Genomic DNA, 22,823 nt, shown 5'->3' on the forward strand with positions numbered 1-22,823 from the left:
AGTCCCATACCCTTCAGGGGTGGGCCTGCACTAGCGGCCCCCACATGCAGGGAAAGCGTGATCTTGACATGAACATGAATGCAGTGGTGAATCCAGAGAGGGGGCAGCTGGGACCATTAGTCAACTGCACTCCCTGCAGCAGGAGATCTGAGCAGCACATTTCCATGGTGACCAACATGCCTCCTATCTGGTCTTCCTGCTTTGCTTTGCTCCCGCACATTCTGTTCCCCACACAACAGCCAGAGTAATCCTTTTAAAGCCTGGGTCAGGTCATGGCTCCTCTGCTCAAAGCCCCTGCATGGCTCCCATTTCTCTCAGAGCAAAGCCCAAGTCTTCCCGGTACTTAGGTGCCTCCCCTTCACCTCTGTGGTCCCTCCTCCACCACCTGGCCCCTCATTCTGTCTGCTCCAGCCCCACCCACATGTTTTATAGTCCTCGGTCTGTAGACTGGCTGCTTCCTATGCTCAGAACACTCTTTCCCATATATCTGCTTGTGAAACTCCCTCACCACCTTCAAATCTGCTCACATCTCACCTTCTCAATGATACCTATCCTAACCACCCCACTAAAATTGCAACCTGCTTCCATGAACCCCCGTGACTTCCAAGAGCCACCACATCGCCTACTTTTCCATTTTATTTTTCCATGGCATATGTCACTTTCCAGCACGCTATATAATTTACTCATTTATTATAATTACTGCTTAAGTCTGTCTCTCAACCCCCCACCTAGAATGTAAACTCCATTAGGGCAGGGACCTTTGTCTGTTTGCTCATTTATATATCCCAAGCAGCTAGCACAGTGGATATTAGGTGCTCAATACATATTTGTTGAATGATCAAATAAATGAATAAAGCAGAGTTTGTTAGTTTGTGGTTTACATGACATATTGAGAAATTTTAACTATTCTCTTCCGCTAAGAGCCAGTGTTGAAAGTTAGAGTGACTTACCTGAAATTACTGAAATTGCTTTCAAAGCTCTGAACACTCGGAAGGTACGCAGGGATGACAGACTGATGCTGCTGTCCTTGATATATGGTGAATATGATACAAACCTACAAGACAAAGCACAAGGAAAGTCCAGGCTTGTCCAGGCATGCGTCTGCCCTGCACATCTCCACAAAGGTCACAAGTAGGCACAGCCTGAGGTGTGTGTCCACCAGAATGAAATCTGCAACCTCCCCTTCCAATCCCACCTTCATGTCAGGACCTGGCAATACCACTAGTGCTCTATTGCTATGGACCCTATGGACCACAGATTGCACAGGAGGCTGCTCTCAGCTAACCTTTACACTTGGACATAGATGAGGATTCCTTGAAATAGTCACTGCAGTTGTGGCTACATCCATGGATAACAGAAGTCAACTTAAACATTTACTGACTTGCTATCAAGTTCCAGGCCCCAGTACACTTCCATAAGGTCTCACCAGGTGGCCAAGCCCAGAAGGAACCTAGGCGGTCTGGCTCCAGAGCCCACATACTACACCATCTCTCAATAACCAGGAGCACCTGACCATTGACCTTCAAATGTAAAACTCTGAAATTAATACTAACTACTTCAAAGGGCTTTCATGAATATTAAACAGAAAAATATATGCAAAGTGCTTAAGACAATGGCTGGCACAAATTAAATAAGGTTGGGTTTATTATTATTGTGCTGGCAATGGGCCATTGCCCCCCTTGCTTTTTATTTTGCTGACTCATGAATTTGGAATCTCATCATTCGGATGCCAAATTGATGCCATCTCCTTCAGGAAGAACTTCAACTCTAACCTCATGCCATATACAATAACTAACTCAAAATGGACCACAAACTTAATTAAACATAAGAGCCAAAACAATAACACTTCTAGGAGAAAACATGAGAGAAACTCTTTGTGACCGTTCAGTAGACAAAGATGTTCTAGACCCCTTAATTCCTCCTCCATGCTCTAACAGCTGGAATCATGCACAGCTCCTATGCTAGCACTCACTGTTGCAGGTTATAATGGTCATTAAATGCCTCACTTCCCCTCTGACCTGCGAGCTCCAACAGGGTGAGAACCATGCATGATATATTTTTTTTCATTATCACAAGCCCTATATCTGGCACAGAGCCTGGCCCCATAACAGGTCAGTGTTTGGTAAATAAATGGCTGAAAAAGTAAGATCATGAGTGTTGGCCTAGAAATGGATTTGTGAGGAATTCCCTGGCAGTCCAGTGGTTAGCACTTGGTGCTTTCATGGCCATGAGCCTGGGTTCAACATCTGGTTGGGGAACTAAGATCCCACAAGCCTCACGGTGCGGCCAGAAATGGATTTGTGTGTGTGAAGGCCTCTGGTCAGTTGGCTACGTGGTACAGTTCAGTGTCAACCAGCACTGCACTCACAGTTCTAGGCCTTACTTGGCTGCACTCAGCCAGTCATGTGGATCTACACAGGGCCCTGCTGGAAGCCAAGGGGCTTCTTTCCCACCCCTAGTCTCTTTGGTAAAAATCTTAACATTCTTACGCTGTTGCAATGACAATGGAGTCCAGCCAGTTCCACGGATCTCGAAGGAAAGAAAACTCATCCAGAATAAAACCTCTTGCCAATATTTTAACTAATGCTTCAAATATATAAATCCCAGTGAAGATATACCTACAAAGCAAATCATTCAGAACAAGAAGAAATATGATAAGCTATGTGAAAAAGAGAGAACCCATTTGTCTGATATGACCTTCATGAGGTCAGATTCCATTTTAATGTGACATTTAACATTCTTGTCTTAGCAAATCAGAGTTCAGAAAGGTAAGGTCCTCAAGCAAGTTCTGGTATTTGGGATTTCTGAGAAAGAGCCCCATGGATAAAGTTGTAAAGCTGCTTTTAAACACCTAGCTTCACAGCCATATTCTTGAGAGAAGCTTCAGCCAACATGGACAGTCTTTTCAACAAACGGTGTTGGGAAAGCACAATATCCACATGCAAAAGAATGAAGCTGGACCGTTACCTTATACCATGTACAAAAATTAATTCAAAATGGATTAGAGCTAAATGTAAGACCTGAAACTAGGGACTTCCCTGGTGGTGCAGTGGTTAAGAATCAGCCTGCCAATGCAGGGGACACCAGTTCGAGCCCTGGTCTGGGAAGATCCCACATGCCACAGAGCAGCTAAGCCCGTGCGCCACAACTATTGAGCCTGCGCTCTAGAGCCAGCGACCCACAACTACTGACCCCACATGCCACAGCTACTGAAGCCCACGTGCCTAGAGCCCCTGCTCAACAACAAGGGAAGCCACTGCAATGAGAAGCCCGTGCATCGCAACGAAGAGTAGCCCCTGTTTGCCGTGACTAGAGAAAGCCCGCGCACAGCAACGAAGACCCAATAAATAAATAAATAAACAAATAAATAAATAAAAATGTTGTGAATATTTAAAAAAGACCTGAAACTATAAGACTCCTATAAGAAAATATCTGCAAATCATATATCTGATGAGGTTAATATTTGGAATATATGAAGAACTCCTACAAACTCAACAACAAAAAATTAAATAATCCACTTAAAAATGGCCAAATGACTTGAATAGACATTTTTCCAAAGATTACATATAAATTGCCAACAAGCATATGAAAAGACATATGAAAAGATGTTCAATATCACTAATCATCAGAGAAATGCAAATCAAAACCACAATGAGATATCACCTCGTACTCATTAGGCTGGCTACTTTTTTAAAAAAAGCAGAAAAGAACAAGTGTTGGTGAGGATGTGGCAAGATTAAAACCCTTGTGTACTAGTGGTGGGATTGTAAAATGGTGCAACCACCATGGAAAATAATATGGAGATTCTTCAAAAGATTAAAAATCTAATTACCATATGATCCAGCAATCCCACTTCTGGGTACATATACAAAAGAACTGAAAGCAGAGTCTTGAAGAGATATTTGCACACCCATGTTCACAGCAGCACTATTCACAATAGCCAAGAGGTAGAAGCAACCCAAATGTCCATTGACAGATGAATAGATTAATAAAATGTGGTATATATATATATGCAATGGAATATTATTGAGCCTAGGAAAACAAAGAAATCCTGTCACATGTGACAACATGGATGAACCTTGAGGTCATATACTAAGGGAAATAAACTAGTTTAAAAAGACAAATATGGTATGATTCCACTTACAGGAAGCACCTAGAGTAATCAAATACACAGAGACATAAAGTATAATGGTGGTTTCCAGGGGACTGGAGGGGAGGGCAGAATAGGGAGTTATTGTTTTATGAGTACAGAGTTTCAGTTTCGCAAAATTAAAAGAGTTGTGGAGATGGAGAGTGGTAATGGTTGAACGTCTGTGCGAATGTACTTAATACCATTGATCTGTACACCTAAAAGTGATTAAGATGGCAAATGTGATGTAATGTGTATTTTACCACAATTTTTAAAAAAACTATTTCCATTTTATTCCTTTAGTCCTTCATCATGTTCTGCCTTCTAATTTATTTCCCTTCTTCCCCTTCCTCCTCCTCCAAAAGACAATACTCTAGCTCTCTTGCTATAATCCCAATAAAAATATGCTTGGTTGGCGCACGCACACACACACACACACACACACACACACGCTGGTCCCACATCTGGGACAGAAACAATGATTTTGAACACTCTGCTGGTTCAGAGTAAAAGAAGTGGACCTTTTCTGGTAGAATGTCCAACCATTGTTAGCCCTCAAAGCTAAAGAACTAAGGTCTTGGGAACGCGAAGAATCCCAAAGCAGCTAAGTCCAAGAGCAGAAATGGTCATGAGGCTGCCTTGGGCAAGAGCTACTTCTGCTTCAGCTTTTTTCTAAACTGCTCACCTTTTAGGTGACAAATAAACACAGAAGGTTAATTAATGTCTGCCCTTAAATGCCATCTTTTAAACTCAGGTATAATTTATAAAATTATAGGTATTTTGAAAAAAAGGCTATAATTGCAGATGTGTGGGATTCTGCAAGTCTTCATCTAGATCTAAAGCAAATGAGACAGCCACCTCTGACTGCTATTTCTGCCTAGCCATTTAGCCTTCCACCTCCCACCCTGCCATTCTCTCTTTTCCAGCAGAAGCCTGCCAGTGGTGGGACATGTGGACCAAAATGACATCTGCTATGGAGTACAGCCATGCCCACCAGCAGGAAGCAGGGCTTGAGATCTCCATGATAGGGAGACCTCAACCCACCAGGCAAATCAGGCCCTCTAGGGTGTGTCACTGTCAGTTCAACCATAGTTAGGGTGTCCAGTCAGGGCCATGGTTGTCTAGCTAGTAAACCCATTTCTAAGACTCTATTCTAAGAAAATAATGATTTTTTTAAAGTAGCTTTATACCAAAAGATGCTTGTTGCAATGCTATTTATAGTAGTAAAATACGAGAGTAGTTAAGTAAATTATGGTATAGTCACCTGATGAAATATTGTATAGGCATCAAAATGGGCTCCTATTAAGCCTACATAAGGACAAAGAAGACCACTTAAAACTAGACATAAAATCTGTATGTGTGCTGTTTATTACAAATGTAAGTTTAAAAGGCCTTTAAAGACAATTGTAAGTGTACACATACAAAAATGAAACTGACTCTGCCAGCATTTGTGCTGGGGATCTGGGATTATGGGTGACTTTTTCTTCTCTCCACAGCTAAAATCTGAGGTAATCATAATTCTTTTAGGTTTATTTGCTTAAAAACATAGGACAAATGCACGCAGGACAAACACTTACTCCGCACTCTCAGTATCTACGTTAACGCTGTCCTTCCCACGAGTCATGGCCATGAACACGCAGTTGATGATGACGGTGCAGATGATGAACATGCTGAACAATGTGACTAGGGCCGTTAAGGCAGCTACCCTGCAGGATGGCATGTGTCATTAGTTATTGTAGTTGAGGCTGTGGGGGTCCCTGCAGGGCCCCTTTTCTGCAGGAGCATCTGTCCTCTAACTGTGAGCGTTGGCTGAGAACAACCCACAGCTGTCCCCTCCCTTGAAGAACTGTCCTCAGCCTGAATGGCAGCCTCCTCACCCTGGAGGGCTACACTCCCTTTCCACATGTCTGACCGACAGATTTACAGAAACCGGGCCTCTGGCTTTCAGACGGGGCAGCTCTGTGATAGATTCATGCTCTGGAGATCCCCGTGGCTCCGGCTGATGTCTGATGTGGGCTCAGCTGAGACCCTGTCCTTGCTTGGCTTCTCCTTTTGCTCCATGCTGTTTCCCTTTTTCCTTTTCCAGAGAGCACTCCCCCACTAAATCACTTAAATAAGAATCCCATCTCAGGCTCTGCTTCTAGGGAACCCAACTTAAATAGATATTCCTTCCCGTTTTCCTGAGTACTTCCGTCTACCAACCCACGTCTTTTCCACACCCCCCTTCCCCCCATCTAAAACTGCCTGGTGTCTCCTCACCCCCTGAAAATCTGGACTTTTAACACTAGAAAGTGTTTCTAAAAAAGCTTTAAACACTGTAGTTCTAGCACGACTCATTTATCAGCTAAACACAGTGCACAGGTTGCCAGTTTACCCTTTATTTGGGTCTCAACTTAGATGGTCCTTTCTTCAGGAGGCCATTCTTGATACCTCCAAAGCACAACAGAGCCTCTCCACACTCCCACTTCCAGACTGCCCATCTCACTAAGAAATTGCCTGCCTTTTGACCTGTCTCCTCTGAGGCCACAGGATCCCAGACAGGTGCCAGTCCCAACACAGCCCTGCCATACAGCAGGGCCACTCACCCAGTATTTCTTAAAAGAATAAGCTATTTCCACTCAACAAACATGTGAACCCCTAGGGCTTCTGCACACTTCACATGACCTGGACTTGGTAAAAGAAGCAACAAAAGGATATGAATGGACTGAAATTCTAATGGCTAAACTTCTGATTGAATTGAAAGGCCCAAAAATGAACAAGGCACGTTTGGCACTGAAGCGGTAGATTGTTCTCTTTTTGTTCAACACCATAAATGTCTGCAAAAAAAAAACAAACACAACAGGAATTACATGCAGTGACCAAACAATTTTTATCATGAGTTCATTCAGAGAAAATTCGGTGGAACCACAGGTTGAGTCATGGCTTATCTTATTATGATGACTGTAGCTTCTGATTGGAGACCTGTCTTCTGAAGCCAGAGGTACTTTCTGACCAGCCTACACTGTCACTCTGGAAGCCAAGAGATCTCCCCATGTGGCTTGGGTCTCACTCAGAGTCCCAAGACTCTGATCTATTGAAAGTCATCCCTCACTCCCAAAATAACTGTTGATTTGTGGACTGTCCACCCAGTGAAATACTCTGGAAGCCCCAGAAATGAAGCACATGGGCCCTGCAAGTAAAGAAAAAAGGGGTGAAGAGTAATAACTGGGTCAAACAAAACCCTCTGTATTGTACTCCATGGTATACATTTATGGAGATAAGAACTAGAAGAAAACTTGAAGAGACAGAAATAGAATTGAACATTCACACTCGGCAGATTATTTTAAATTATTTTGATTACTAATGAAAACTTTGTTGGCACAACATTGTAAATCCACTATACTTCAATAAAAGATAAAACTAAATAAAAACTTTGTAATGAATCTTAGAATAGTCAGGTACCTAGAGAGTTTATATTGTTATGCCTGAGCTGTGCTACATGAAAGAGTCTGCCATTCACTTCTAACCTTGAGGATTTTCAATAAAAAATCATCACGGTTCCCAGACTTGCTCTCCCATTCCCCCCACCTCCCTGGACATAGGCAAATCTGCCTGAGGTTCTCGACTGGCAGGGGAGGGCCTACAGAAGGCAATGGAAATGTGTGTGGTTGTTTTTGGTTATCTGTCACAATCACTGGAGGCTCTACTGGCCTGTAGTGGGTACGTCCTGGGATGCCAAATCCCGGACAGACACACCAAATGGTGCACTGTTCACCCAAAGTGTCCAGTTGGGCCCCACTGAAAAACACCAAACCTGCACCTGTTTCCTCCTTGCATGTCTTCCTGGGCTCTGGGCCTGAACCCACACCTGGACAACAACCAATGACTCACAGGCTTCTAACATCAACCCTCAGACCTCTCCCTTTCCATTTAACTGTCATCTGGCTGTCCCCTTATATGTCCTGAAGGCTGTTACAAAAGGCTTCATAGAACTAGGGTCATTCCTGTCTTCTGTGTCATTGCTCCTTTCATATTTGCAGAAAAGTACTACTTGACATGTAATCCAGCATATTCTCAGACAGGAAAGACAGGTCTTGTCACCCAGGCCCAGAAACAGTGGGGTAGCTGCCGCCTTGGTTGAGATACCGGAACTTCAGCCACTGCCAAACATCAGCTTCCTTCACTGAGTTGCTGGAACTTACTTGTCTGCTGGCCATCTGGCTGCAGGGAAAATGTGGACTAGGATATTTTCTGTTTCCTCCGTAACAAAATGAAATGGGCCACAGGGTTCTTTAAAAGCTATGAGCCCAGGAGTCTAAGACTCACTTTGGGGATTCTGTGCCCTTCCTTTGGACAGAAAGACGATTTTAGGGCAGAGAGCAAACCTCTTCCTAAGGTGGGTCACCCAGATTTATAGGTGGCATGATATGGCTCTACTTCTATGCCCTTTGATTTTTTTTGAATTTAATTTATTTTTTTTATATAGCAGGTTCTTATTAGTTATCCATTTTATGTCCTTTGATTTTGATATTTTATTAATGCCTCCTCTGACTGCTTTAAATATTTCAACTAATGGTGTATTTAACTACACTTGCCAGGGTTTTAATGATTTAAACCTGTCTGCTTGCTGACACATCTCCACGCTTTTCCTTGTAGCTCTTCAAAAATGGAAGCTTTGAAAAGAGAGGAAGTGACCTGCGACTACAGAAAGAGCCCTTGGGTTTGAGTCCCAGCTCCACCACTAACTAGCTGTTTGACCTGGTGTAAGCCACTTCCCCATCAAGGCTTTGTCTCCTCATCTGTAAGGTGAAGTGCAAATGACACCACACATAGCTCACATGACTGCTGAGAGCACTGACGTGTTAGGTCATGGGTGTGCAGAGCTCTGAACAAGTATCATGTCTCCTGATTTAAAGGGAGGACCCAGGCTGAGAAGAGATGGTCCTAGAACATCCACCCCAGCTGTATCAGAGCCTGTCCTCCCAGGACTGTCTGCAAAACACCAAATTGCTGCCTGCCTCCTGGATCTCCTACCTAGCCTAGAGGCAGAAGGAGGCCTCCAGGAGTTATCTCACCTCCAACTACTCTGCCTCCTAGAAGCCCCTGGAATTCTGGGGCATTAGGAGAAGGAGAAATATTGGAGTGTTTTTGTTCCTTCGTCTCTTTTCCCCTTTTTTGTCCTTCCCACTCATACCCAGCTTTCTTCCATCACACAATCCCCATTCGGCCTGGTAACCCCAAGTCTGTCCAATTCAAGGACATACAAACCAGGCAATCTTTCTTTGGAGAAGTCAGTTTCTCATGGGTGCCAAAAAAGGATGCTCTCAGCATTCCATATTTTCCAGGACTTGCCCCAAACTCCCCAGCTTCCTTCCTTCCTGTCTTCAGTCTGGCAAAGTGGGTTTTCCATTCTCTGCTGGATCACATAGTGAGATGATGATGGCAAGGTCTTCTGAGTCTTTCCTGAAAGGGGATGGTCTGTAGAGGACTTTCCTCACTGCCCCAGGCTTTCAAACAGCCATGAGAAGAGCCTGAGCTCACGTTTCCTCATCCAGGAACCCCTTTGAGGAACTTTTACTAGAATTTCCCTACATCTAGGTAGATAAAACAGCAAGCTTATCACATATTGGCATGGAGTTTACATGTAATCTGCATGTGCCTACTTGATTACAATATTCTTAAACTTCATTTATTGAGCTCCTCTTATGTGCCAAGTGTTGGTCTAGGGCTTTGACCTTCATAGGCCTAAAAAGCCTATTGCCTATGAGTTTTTCAAGGTAAACTCTAGTTGCTGAAATGGACATTCATGGACAGTGATATTAATTCTTCATATCAGTATAATGCCTTACAGTTTATAAAGTTTTACAGTTTTTAAAGGCTCCATAGCATGCCTATGTTGTAATGTAGGGAGAGCAGGCATTATTCCCATTTTACTGATTAGAAAAGTGAGAATAAGTGAAGTGATTTACCCAAAGTTATAAATCCAATTGCTTGAAATGGCCTACACCCAACTTTTCTGACTGCTAGTCCAGTCCTCTTTCCTGACACCATCTTATGTTTTCTCTGTTCTCCTTTTACCCTTCTGCTGCTCCTCGTCCTCATTCATCTTCTTTTCCAAGACATGCATTATTACAGAGAGAAACTTAGTACTGAAAGCCATTCTCAGGACTGTGAAAGCAATGACAGCGAGTGACAGCAAAGGAGAAGTGGGGTCTGGCCTCTTTATACCCTGAGATCAATATTTGGAGATCCATGCAATGCCAATTACAGCTGGTGGTTAGAATATGGTTAGAACACCCCAGCCTCCCCACAGAGGGTACCTTATGATTTCTGTAGAATGGGTCCAAGTCTTCCAGGGGCTTCCCTATCAGCTCATGGGGAATGTCACCATAGAGCATGGGCAACTTTCTGGACACCTTTAGGTCAAGCTGAGGTCGAGGCTGGGGTTCTGCTGCTGTCTGGTCTTTGGACTTTTTTTTCTCCTTTTGGATGGCGATCCGCTTCTTGATTGCAGCCAAAGAGTCAGGAGTGAAGGGGCGGAAATTCCTCGCATCTGGGAAGATCACCGGGTAGCACCTGTCATCCATCTTCACCCTCAGGGCAGAGACAAGCAGCAGATCCTCAGAGAGCTCTGGGAGGTAGAAAATTACACTGTCTGCCCTGAGATTCCACTCTCCAAGCACCATATCATGGGGTCTACAAGAGTTGAGACTGAGGTGAGGGGGCCTGGGAACTCACTAGCTGTGGAGAATGTCAGAAGAGGTGACCACTATTGTGGATATAAAAAGAATTTGGGGCATAGGCGAGACCAAAACAGGACATCATTCCTGGAGGACCTGGAAATAGGTGGGAAGCTGAGTTCAGGGTCAATGAGCAGAAGAAGCTCAGCCTCTAAAAATGAGACCCAAGCATCAAGGAAGACAGTAAGACTGAACCAGCTGAACTGCTGAAATGGGACCTGCAGATGGTAGACAAGTGGACGCAGTGTGAACAGGAGAGGAAGGAATAGGGAATCAAGTGGGCCATTGTTGGGGGTTGTAAAATCAAAACTATGAGTGCATGAGTCTTCACCTTTGGTCGGCAAATTTCTCGAAATGTGACAGGATGGAAACAAAAGAGACATAAACACAGGCATGAACATTTACACTAACATCTATGATCCTTTGCCAGCTCCCTAACTTCTGAGACCCAGACCTGGCAGAAGTGAGACCCCAAGAAAGCAAAAAGCATTTGCCAAAGCTAATAGGTCACTCTATCATGGGAAAATAGCTCTCCCAGCCCCTATCCCTGACAGCCCTTTCTACACGGACTTTCTCTACAGCTTCAGGCTTAAAACTAGACTCTGAGAAAAAGCAGTAGTGTTTAAGTTAAATGCATTTACTCCCCATGCCAGGCATCTTCTTCCTTTCTAATTTACTGAATGCCAATCTAGGATTGACTCCCACACCACTCCAAGGAATTACAATGAGGAACCCAACATAGGATTGGTTTATTCATTCAACAACCATGTGCTCAGAGCCTGTTCCAGGCACAGTGCTAGGCACTAATGGTGAAAAAACCTCAGTCTCTCCTCCAGGCCCTACAGTTACACTGCCTGCTGTAGTGGAGAAGACAGATAAAAGACATGAAATTACAGTAGAGTAAGACAAATGCTACTACAGGAAATAAATAGAGGGTGCTATGTCTGTTCATAGGATAAGCATCTAAGCAGTTTTGCAGAATCAGGGATGGCTTACCGAAGCTTTAATGTCTCAGCTGAGACCTGAAGGAGATGCAAGTCTCAGAGAAGAAAAAAATGGACATTAGAGTGTTGCGGGGGAGAGGAAAGAGCATGTACGAGGACACTTGGTTGAAAAAGAACATGGTGTCCATCAACAGGTTTTGTTTGCCCAGAATGGAGATTGTGAGGAGTGGAATGGTCAGTCAGCATTGGAGAGCATGTGGGGGCCTGTAATCCTTAGTAGAGATCATGGACTTCACCCTGAGGGTAGCGGAGTGTTACTGAAGGGTGGGTTATTGCTATTATTATTATTCCAGAGGAGCAACACTATCATTTTTTTAATATCGCTCCTCCTGGTGAGAATGGATAGGCTTGGGATAGGGGAATGAAGGAGTTGGGAAGGCCAGAATAGGAGAAATGAGCCTGGAAACTGTTGCAACAGGTCATAACCACTGAGGATGACCTAATGGAGTGCATGGATTTGAGAGTCACTTAAAAAATAGCCTTGACAAGTGACTCATGGGAAGAGAGGGATTTAAGGCACAGGAAGGAGCCAAGGCTCCTGGCTTCAGCAAGTGAGTCAACAGTGCCACTCGCTCAGATAGAGAGCACTAGGGAAGGAAAAAGCTTTGGGGGAATAGATTCAGATTAAAACACATGGAGTTGAAGCCACTGATGGGACCTGCAAGTGGAGAGAACCGGGAAGCACTTGAATACAGAGAAATCACAGCTTACACGTGTTAGCCTCTGAAAAAAAGCACATAAGAAAAAAACAAAAAACAGTCAAAACTTCCCTTGCCAATCCCTTAGGGAGGTACCATATTGAAGAGGCATCCCAACTCACTGATCAACAAATTCAATAGAACCTCTTTCTTCAGTGAAGAAAGTAGTTGGATTCTGTTTAAAGGCCACGATAAGGGCAACATATGTGTCTTTAAACACACTTAAGGGTAATGCAGTACTAACAAGGTGTGAGCCATATGTCAACAGAAACCAAATATGGGACCATAGATTCAGTGCATTCTGTCCTGCATTCATTCAGGGTCAAGATCTTTATGGATGCTCCTAGATAATGGAATTGGCCATACTATTTAAATTACTCTCTCTCCTCTCCTCTCCCCTCCGTTCCTCTTCCCTTCTATTTCTTCCCTCACCGCTCTCTCATAAACATATGTAATTGAATTTGTATAAATGAAGTGAGCATATAATGAGACTCTACTGAATTTGGCTCTAGGGCTCATAAAAGATATTTAAGACAAGCATGAAGTCTTTTGCAGTACACAGCATATGAATGCTAGTTGATCCTATAAAATGGATGAGCCAGGAAAGACCATGGATGGCAAAAACTGGACCTTATGCTAAGTTGCAGCAAGAAATCCAGTGGAGGGCTGCTGCCATAATAACGAGACTATTAAAGAAGAAACTGGACATTCTGGCCCTGCTGTTCTGACCCTGGGGTATTTTGACTGGGTCCTTGAGGAAAAGAGACTTAATAAAAATAAATAACACAAAATAAAACTGACAACCCCTGAAACTGCACATGTCAAAATTTGTTATTGATGGGGACTTCCCTGGTGGTCCAGTGGTTAAGAATCTGCCTTCCAATGCAGGGGACACGGGTTTGATCCCTGGTCGGGGAACTAAGCCTCGGGGAACCTAAGCCTGTGCACTGCAACTACTGAGCCCGTGCCAGTAAAGCCTGAGTGCCACAACTAGAGAGAAGCCCACGTGGCCGCAACGAAGAGCCCGCATGCTGCAAAGAAAGATCCCGCATGCTACAACTAAGACCCGACACAGCCAAAAAAATTAAAATTAAAAAAAAAAACTGGTTTATTAACAGGAAAAAAGAAAGGTAATTAGAAATTCCATGGAAACAAAATGTTCTTCAGAAAGTCACATTTTACATATGAAGCCAGCTAAATGATCTGAGCAGCCGACAGAATATAATAACGGGAAAAAAAGAGAGTCCACTTGACCCTGACACTTAGAATGTTCTCTTTCATGCAGCAGAAGGTCAGTGACATCAGAGTCCATCCCCTTCTTTATGGGTCCCAATATAGTACTTGGTTTTAGAGACTAGTAGCTACAAAATCTTTATATCATAAAGGTTATATATTAGTTTTTGATTTTTAACAATCTGATACATAAAGCAAAATTAATTATAATTACAGAATAGACTTCAAATATTATCAATGTTATAAAATCTTGCTGCAAGCTGGAGTTGGAGAGAAAAGGTGAGGGGAAGCTCAGAGGCACCAATTTCCTCATCCTAAACACGTGGAGAATTAAGACGTTCTATGGAAGGTCAACGGATCAAGCAATACAAGTATAAGTCTATCCCTTAAAATTACACAGGTAATCAAGTGCAAAACCAAATTAGAAATATCAGGAATAAAAACTGGAAGGAATCATGAGAAAGGCAGAAGGATTACTGTCAATAAGCTAAATCCCTCATCGCACGTAGGGGCAATTCAATATTTTTTACTTAAACTTGATAAATCAAGAAATAGAAGAATAAGAGAATTATTTAGAGTTAAGTGGGACAATGACCAGAAGACTGAAAAACTGAAATGGTTAACAGTGCGACTGGATATATAGGTGATGGTGGAGACATTTTATTTTTCATGTTATATCCTTCCCAACATTTTTTCCTCCTGAGCTATTTGAATTATATGCATGTATGTTACGCCCAAAGGATTGCGAAAGGATTGTAAAAATCCTTCAAGGGCTCAAAACATCCCCTAATTCAAAAAAGAGAGTTAAAATAGAGAATCAAAATAGAGAGTCAATATCAGGTATGAAGACAGGCTCTAAATCTCCTTGAGTCAGAAAGGAAGCAAGCTTAATCTCAAATTGCAGTCCTAAACCAGGAGGCCAGCAACATGTGAATTATAACTTGACAGGGCAATCATGGGAGACAGGGAGGCCTGCTAGGAGGCTCTGCCAGACCTCCATCAGGTGATGGGCTAGACTGGCAAGGGAGGTGGGGAGCCATCTGTCAGGGCCTCTGAGGACCAGCCTGTGTTCAGCAGGCTCATGGGCCCACTCCCACTAAATAGAAAGTAAACAAACACTCATCTAGGAAAGAAAGCCAAAGCCTCACTTCCTTAAGCAGAGGCCCTAAATTCTTTGGGAATTCACTCTGTTAAGATTAGGTAGCTCTGAACCTTAGTTCAAATCTATAGCTTTATAGAGGTATTTAGATCTGAACTCCAATCATTCATTCACTCATGTGCTGGGTGCTGGAAATGCAAAGTGATATAAAACACCATCCCAGCCTCAAGGGTCTTACAATGGTGTGGGGAATCAGGTAAGTTAAGGACAAAGGATGAAACCACACAATGAGTGTGGCCTCACTAGGGGAAGCACCGGGTGCTGTGGGAGCCCAGAAGAGGGCATTGTTACAGAGATGAAGTCATGGAGCTGAAAGGAAAGAGGGAAGAGTATGCATGTGTGAAAGCACTGAGGGTAGCAAAAGGCTTTTGTTTCTTATTTATGACTTTACCTATAATTACAAAAGCTACATAATCTTACTGTGCTGGCCATCTTCGGTTTGCCCTACAGGTCTCTCCCCATCCTTCTCCACCCTGCTCAGTGCCCATGAAGCTGATCCACATGGACCCCTCACTGGGGTCCCCTGAACTCTGGCTTCTGGTTGAGTTTGGCCAATGGGAGGCACCAGCAAGAGATCCAGAAAATAGGGGAGAATGAGGTTGGAGACTTCTTTCCCAACTCTCTCCCTGATGGCTGCACGCACCACAGCTCCTATCAGATGGCCCATCCACACAGCTTCTCCTCCAGTTATACAGCACCTCCCCCTGCCCCTTCAGATGCAGGGTGTAATGGCTCCCCACTCTCAGCACACCTGAGAACGGCACTGTCACTTGTTTCTGTTACTGTAACTCTGCCTAAACTTTTGTAAAATGTCCCTTCAATAAAACATCCTCAAAATGCCCAGTTTGAATGTGCCAGCTGTTTCCTGCCAGGGCTTGGGCTGATAGAATCATCCATTAAATAAAATTTAGAAAACAAGACAAGGAAATGATCACTCACCAAAGCTACCTAACACATGTAAATTTTAACATTTTGGTGTATTTCTTTTCCCCAGTCTTTCTGTGGATATATTTACATAGCTGTCATTATGATGGGTATGCAATTTTACCCTATGAACTTTTCAATTAACGTGATATCACAAACATTTTCACAATGATAGATATCATTTAAGGATGTCTACCTTGTTCCAGGCAAAATTATTATCTCATTTAATCCTCAGAGCAACCTCATGAGATAAATATTATCCTTGGGGGATTTCTGAAAGGAAATATTCATCTGGTGAATTCTTCTCCTAAGAGGCAGAGATTTTAACCTTACATCTTCCTTTGACTAGTGTTTCTCTCTAACTTTCTCTCCAGGTAAGGAGCCAAACTGGACAACCTGACCCTTAAACTTTACCCTAACCAGTAAGGAGAAGTCACAAAAGGATTGCAGCTGCACAACCAGAACCTTTTGGCATGGATCTGGTCCACACAACCTAAAATGCCAAAGGTCCATACTGAGGTTAATAAGAGTTCTGAGCCATAGGCTAAGCACTGTCAAACACTTTAAATGGATTATCTCTCACAATTTCCCAAGAGAGCTACAGCGTAGATATTATTATATCATCCACATTTTACAGAAGAAAACATTAGGGCTTAGAGAAATGGAGACACTTGCCTATGATCGCGTAAGTGCTGGAGAATCTCAGTCCCAAACAGTCACTACCATGCAATTCCACCTACCTGCCTAGTTCTTCATACTCAAACTAAGACACCCCTTCCTGAGAGAAGGGAGTCAGGAGGAGAAAGCCACACAGCTTCCAGCTGGGCTGCACTGGGTCGACGGCACCCTCACTGTGTGTGACATTCTTCCCTGGACATCAGCCTCACCACCACCGCTCCATTCACGTCACTCCCACAGGCATTCCACTGGCCCCACCATGACACCCTCCCACTCATCCAAGCCAGACAACCCAATGGTGGATATATCCTACAGGATGCCCCTTCATCCATTTTGGGTGGTGGTCTGCGTAACAAGTTCCTAACTTTGGTGATTCATAAGCTATGTACGTTAATGTGGATTACAAGAATATATATTCTTCCTCCTTCATAAATCCCATAAGAAAATCAGAAAGAAAGCGAACTTGAACAGATTTTAACACAGTTTGATCTCAGTCCAAAGCCAATCCCAAGATTAAGTTGCTAGCTCTTCAGCAAAAAACAAAAACAAAAAAACAAAAACAAAACCCCTCATGTACATCAATTTCTGATTAAGTTCATTGGCCACAGGGAATTCAGAAAATATTTGGAGGATTTGCACCATAGCCTCAGATGGACACAAGACTTGAGCACATCATTTCCAGAAAAGTCCAATTCCTGACACAAAGTCCAGGGTTGCAAGCACCTACCAGGCCAGCCAGCCAGCCATCTCCTGTCCCCATGCCCTCATGCCCTCTCAGAGCATTTGAAAGGAGGAGAACCACCTGATGGACCCCATCACCTGAGCCATGTATCCTATACCTGGTCTCTGCCTCTGATTTGAGCAGGAAAAGGTTACAAAAGGCCTGTACTCTGTCTTGATGAAAAAAACAGAGCAAGTTCCATAGTGGCAGGTCCAGCCCTGAAAGGACCGAAGAACAGGGCTGCCCCCAGCCCAGAGGACTTACCTGCCTCCTGGTAAGGTGGCTCCAGGCAGCAGCCTCTGTGGTGCCTCTTGAAGCTCTCCGCAGAGCAAGTCTCTTGCAGAGTCCAAGCTCCTGCTCCTGGCAGTTGAAGCCTTTCTGGGAGGGGCAGCTCCAAAGCTGGGTGGAGAGCATAGAGGAAGGGAAATGGGAAGAGAGCCAAAGTGATTTTAAAGAATCGTGTAGGAAACCCTGTAACCGGAGAGTGACTGAGACGGTACTTACATTTATACTTTGGAAGCATCTGCCTTTAATCAGTGCTTAATCTAACTCTGCAGAAAGCATCATTAATAAAGAAACAGGTTGTTTTTTTCTTTGGCCTCATCCAAGTGGGTGAGAAAATATGGAAAAGTCTATCTGAAAAGCCATGTTGTTTCTGCATTCAGCTTAGCCTGCAGGCCAACTAACTTGGGGGCTCTAAGGTCTCATCCCCCAGGACCTACCAAGGTCCACAACGTGAAACTGTTCACAAGACACCCATTCAGCTCCTCCTTCTTTCTCTTCTCTTGTGCCATCAACACTGGGGTTCAGACCTATGAAAATACATGCTTGCTTATATGTTTGTCATAAGGGACACCAAGAAGACCCCTTGGCTACCAAAGCAACCCCACAATGGACCTGTCACCAAACCCAAACTCTCCCATGTAGGCTTCTGTTTTGTTAATTCTTGGGGGAAAATGCAATCTTGCTGGGCAATGTCATACCATAAGCTATTTTCAGCCATTGTCACCTTACAGAGGCCGGCTGACAGCCAACTGAGGTAAAGGATACAAGATGTGTGTTTATAAGGAAGCATGAAGTAGGAAGTAGGAAGTAGGTGTTGAAAGGAGTGCTGGATTGGAATCACAGGCAGATTTGGGTCCTGCCAGAAGGGGCATTGAATACTGGTCAAAAGAACTGGGCTCTACCACTCTAAGCTGTGTGATATTGGATGGATCACTCCATTTCTCTGAGCCCTTATTTTCTCCCTATAAAATGGGATAATCTTCCAAATCTCCTTAGTCTTAGGAAGCAAATGTGATAATAGCTGTGAAAACACTTTGCAAACACTAGATATAAGCATCTTAATTTAAGAGAGAAAAGGCCTGGTTGCTTTTCTACCTCTACTGACTCAACACCTAGACCCCATGGAGAGGATGAAATCACAGACATGGGATGGGATTAGTACCAGGCCTGGCACAGTGTATATGACCTGACTTTTTAAGGCAGTGATCAGAAATTCTAAACCCTTGTCTGATTTTAGGGTGACTCTCAGAATGAGAGAAGATCAAAGAATAAAGGAAGTGCTTAGAGTTAATAAGCATTTTTTACGTGGATAAAAACGTGTGCATTTGAAGAGGTAAAGGAGGCCTCTACATCCATTATCTTAAGAGGCCTTGGCCTTTTTTAATATAAACTCTTTGCAAATATTATTTTCCTAAGCTATTAAGTCAGATTCAGACTCCCCAATCTGAAGTTTCAAAGAATCTTTCTAGCTCCATCTTCAAGGAAGTGAAAATGATTCCAAATGTAAGGACTTAAGTGACTAAGAGTAACAGAAACACAGGCCGCCTGAGCACTATGGGGCTTTGCATTCAGGACTTTCCCTAGATTCATGTCTCTTGTGGAGAACTTAGGGAAGGCAAACATGCGTCTGAAAAATGGAGCAGAGCACCTGTGCTGGGACTTCATAATGTAAGATGCCAATGCCAGAGCACCCACATTTGCATCCCTCGAGTCATATAGCATCATCACCTCCCTCAAGTGCTAGCAGGCAGCAAGACCTTGCCAGTCTCAGTCCCACCATCTGATAAGCTGATCAGTTTCAGCATCAGTGGTCAAGGTGGTGCATCAGCTTTAGCAGCAGTCATGCCTTCCATCTGTTGATTTAGCAAAGATGACACAATCTCCAGTACTGCAGAGCACCTGGAAATACCAAAATAAGACCTGGGCCCTTGAGCAGCCTGCAGTCTCTTTATGAGAAAGAAACCTGTCCAAAGAACTATAAAACAAGAAAGGGAGCATCAAGGGGCTGCAAGCAAGATGCAAACAGAGGCCTTCGCAGCAGAGAGCAGAGAGCAACTCATTCCAAGAAGAGATGGGATTTGAGCTGAGGCTCAGAAAATGAGTAAGAACTCTATGTGAGAAAGTAGGGCTTTCCAGGAAAAGCACGAGCCAGGACACACAGGCCTGGAAGGATAGGACATGTGTAGAGAATCTCAAGTGGTTCCATGGGGATAGAAGAGGAGGAGGCTAAGATGAAGGGATGATTTGCATGGCCTTGCATACCACTTGGATACTGATGAGTATGAACTTGAACTTGTATTGAGTCACAGGCGTGGCACTAGCACTGTCTTAGGCTTCTGATTATTTTATGAATAACCACCAAGTCCTGTTTCCCTAATATGCACCATGGCTGTAATCACACTGACAATCAGACATCCATGCAAATGAACAGATGTTAATGAGTGATGCTGAAGGTGTGATGTACACCACAGCAGAAGGTGAGAGCAGCCAAAGGGAACAGGACATTTTGTGGGGAAACTTGGAATGAGCAAACCAAGGAGAACTAGCTGTGACTGATGCTGAGGACACAGCTCTGAGGAAGTCCAGATTCCATTTCCTAGCATGCACTTGCCTTTAGGATTCTAAGGGAGGTTCCTAGATAGTTCCTTACAGAAAACATGCTTGTTGAGGACACAGTTTCATGATCTCGTTCACTGCTATGCTTAAAAGAGTACATATTTAATAAGTGTTTAATAATTATTTATGGATGAATAAAAGAACTGCTAACCTCACAGTCCTTTCTGAAACCCAATGCAGGCTCTTCAATCCTGTCTGTCTGGTTCTGGGAAGGAAGCCCTGGCGAGTCCTGCTCTGTAAGATCTTGCTCTTCACTTCCATCCTTCATTTCCAGATGTACAAGCCCTTCTAACCGCTCACTGGACTGTCACAATGGCCTTCCCAACGGACAGTCTGCCCCAGCCCCTTCCTGGTAGACTGTCCCACGCACTGACCACTCCTCTCCCAGCCACATCCCTCTTCTCTGTTCCCTGCCTCGCTCAGGGTACAGAGGTATAGGTATATACAGAGGTACAGGTATTGCTAAAGCTGCCTTCCTCTTGCCTTTCTTCTTGCCCCTTCCCCCAATCCCTCCATCTCTCAATTCCTGATGCTTCCACAAAGCTTTCATGACCATGCTATCCCTCTGTGAGCTTCCTCTACATGGTTAACCATCAATATTCCAACAGCGCAGTATATCACATACCTTCGTGATCAGCTCCACACCATTTCAAAACTATTTTAATCTATACTCGTACTTTCATAATTCATAATCGAATGAATCTTTTGCCTTTTACTAAAGATTCATGTGGAGAGGGACAAGTATGACTGTTGCTTCCATTTTTTGAGGGCTTGTGGGAATAAGCAAGCCTGATATTCCTGTGTATAAAAATAGACCTAGCGAGGGACTTTCCTGCTGGCCCAGTTTGCAAGGCTCGGTGCTCCCAATGCAGGAGGCCCGGGTTCAATCCCTGGTCAGGGAACTAGATCCCACATGCATGCCGCAACTGGGAGTTCACATGCCACAAGTAAGGAGCCCTCCTGCCGCAACTAAGGAGCCCACGTGCCACAACTAAGACCTGCTGCAACCAAATAAATAAATATTAAAACAAACGAAATTATTTTACATACTACCTTTGTGTTTTGGGTTAGGTTCCTCCAAAAGCATTAGACAAGTACTTCAGTGAAAGAGTTTGTTTGGGAGGTGAATCACAGGAAACGGGAGTGAGGGAGAGAGGAATAGAAAGCTAAGAAGGAGGAGAAGCCAACAAAGGGTGTGCACTTCAGATGATTACAGATGTGACAGACTGGGGCTCAGCCTCTCTGGGGAGCTTCTGAGGAGATATGCAGAATTTACTTCAGAATTAGGAGGCTGGGCATTTGTCCTCTAGCTTACATCCCCTATTGGCTGAGGGTTGTCCACAGGGGCATTATGGTAATCAGCCTCTAAAATAGCCCCAGTGACCCTTACCTCTGATACAGTATTCATGTTCTTGTGTGGTCCTATCCCAAATTGAACAGGTATAACCAACATGATATTGCGGAAGTGACAGGGTGTAATTTCTGAGGCTTGGTCACAAAAGGCAACGTGCCTTCTCCCTGGATTGCCCCTCTGGAGAGAGCTAGCCACCATGCTGTGAGGACACTCAATCAGCCCTGGGGAGATTCTGCATGGGGAGGAACGGAGGCCTCTTGCCAAGAGCTGGCACCAACTTATCAGCCATGAGAGTAAGCCATCTTGGAAGCAGATCCTCCAATCTCAGTTGGGGGTAACTTCTCTCCATCCTCCAAATCTCTGGGCTATGCTTGCTCATGGGCTGAGAGAGCTCCCGTGGCTTTGGAGAAAGCACTGAGACAGAAAAGCCAAGAGAAGCAAGACAGACCCTTGAGGTGGGATGCTGTTAGTACACAAGAGCTGTCCAGCACAGCTTTAGCTGAAATCAGAGGTAGTCTGACGGAATGTGTCAGGAGTACCGAAAGCATCTGCTATGCTCGGAAACTTCCTAAAAGATGGTTCCTGTGTATTCTTCTTTCCCCTCCACAGGGTTTGCCAAACGGTTACATACATGTAGGTTGTGAGCAAGGCTTCAAAGCCCAGCTCATGCGATCTCCTGCAACGCAACAGCAAAAACTGCTCCATCCTCTAACTCCTATCGTTCACTTCTTGTACCTATATTTAGTGCTTAGTTCACTGCTTCCATTTTCTGATATGTATTTTTCAGGATTCTTTTGGTTGCAAGTAAGAAAATCCTAACCCTAGTATACAGTATAAGCAAAAAAGATTTTATTGGCAGGGAACAGGAGTGTCATACAGAATCCAAGGGAAGAGAAGCTGCTGACTCTCATGGAATAGAACCAAAGATTGAAGACCTGCAGGACGTTCAGGAAGTTCTGCTTCTCCTCATCTCTTGGTTCTGTTGCTGTTCCCCAGCCTCTTTGCTCTCCTGTCTTACTGTACACTGGCTTTCTCTGGTCCTAGCTGACCTGACAGAAAATGGGCACTCTCAACCACTGTGTTTACATGCTGACCTTTTTCATTCTCAAAATTCCCGGGGAAGGGGCTGAGTGACCTCACCTGGCTCGGGGGCCTGAATCTAAACCAATAAACAGAGGATCAGGAAGCTAGAGGTCAGGGAGCTCCCAATGCCAACCTGGGGATAGATCCGGGAGGAGAACTCCTAAAGAACCCAAATGGGGACAGCACCAACATCATAATGTTTTAATGATTAAATAAGGCA

At 44.0% G+C, this 22,823-nt stretch overlaps 1 protein-coding gene and 1 pseudogene across 1 annotated transcript in view; one reads left to right on the forward strand and one right to left on the reverse strand.

Moving 5' to 3' along the window:
* SCN11A (sodium voltage-gated channel alpha subunit 11) overlaps positions 1 to 10,695 on the reverse strand; it is a 68,199-nt gene extending 57,504 nt beyond the window's left edge. The window contains exons 1-5 of the mRNA XM_065886438.1: positions 10,429 to 10,695; positions 6,827 to 6,945; positions 5,707 to 5,808; positions 2,490 to 2,618; positions 951 to 1,054 (exon numbers count right to left, since the gene is read on the reverse strand). Of these exons, the coding sequence (XP_065742510.1) occupies positions 951 to 1,054; positions 2,490 to 2,618; positions 5,707 to 5,808; positions 6,827 to 6,945; positions 10,429 to 10,695 (721 nt within the window). The remainder of the gene's footprint in view (positions 1 to 950; positions 1,055 to 2,489; positions 2,619 to 5,706; positions 5,809 to 6,826; positions 6,946 to 10,428) is intronic.
* A 10,138-nt stretch (positions 10,696 to 20,833) lies between these two features.
* LOC136130116 (U5 spliceosomal RNA) lies at positions 20,834 to 20,956 on the forward strand (annotated as a pseudogene).
* Positions 20,957 to 22,823: the final 1,867 nt, after the last annotated feature.

This window comes from Phocoena phocoena, chromosome 10, assembly GCF_963924675.1.
Source record: "Phocoena phocoena chromosome 10, mPhoPho1.1, whole genome shotgun sequence".
Lineage (NCBI taxonomy): Eukaryota > Metazoa > Chordata > Mammalia > Artiodactyla > Phocoenidae > Phocoena > Phocoena phocoena.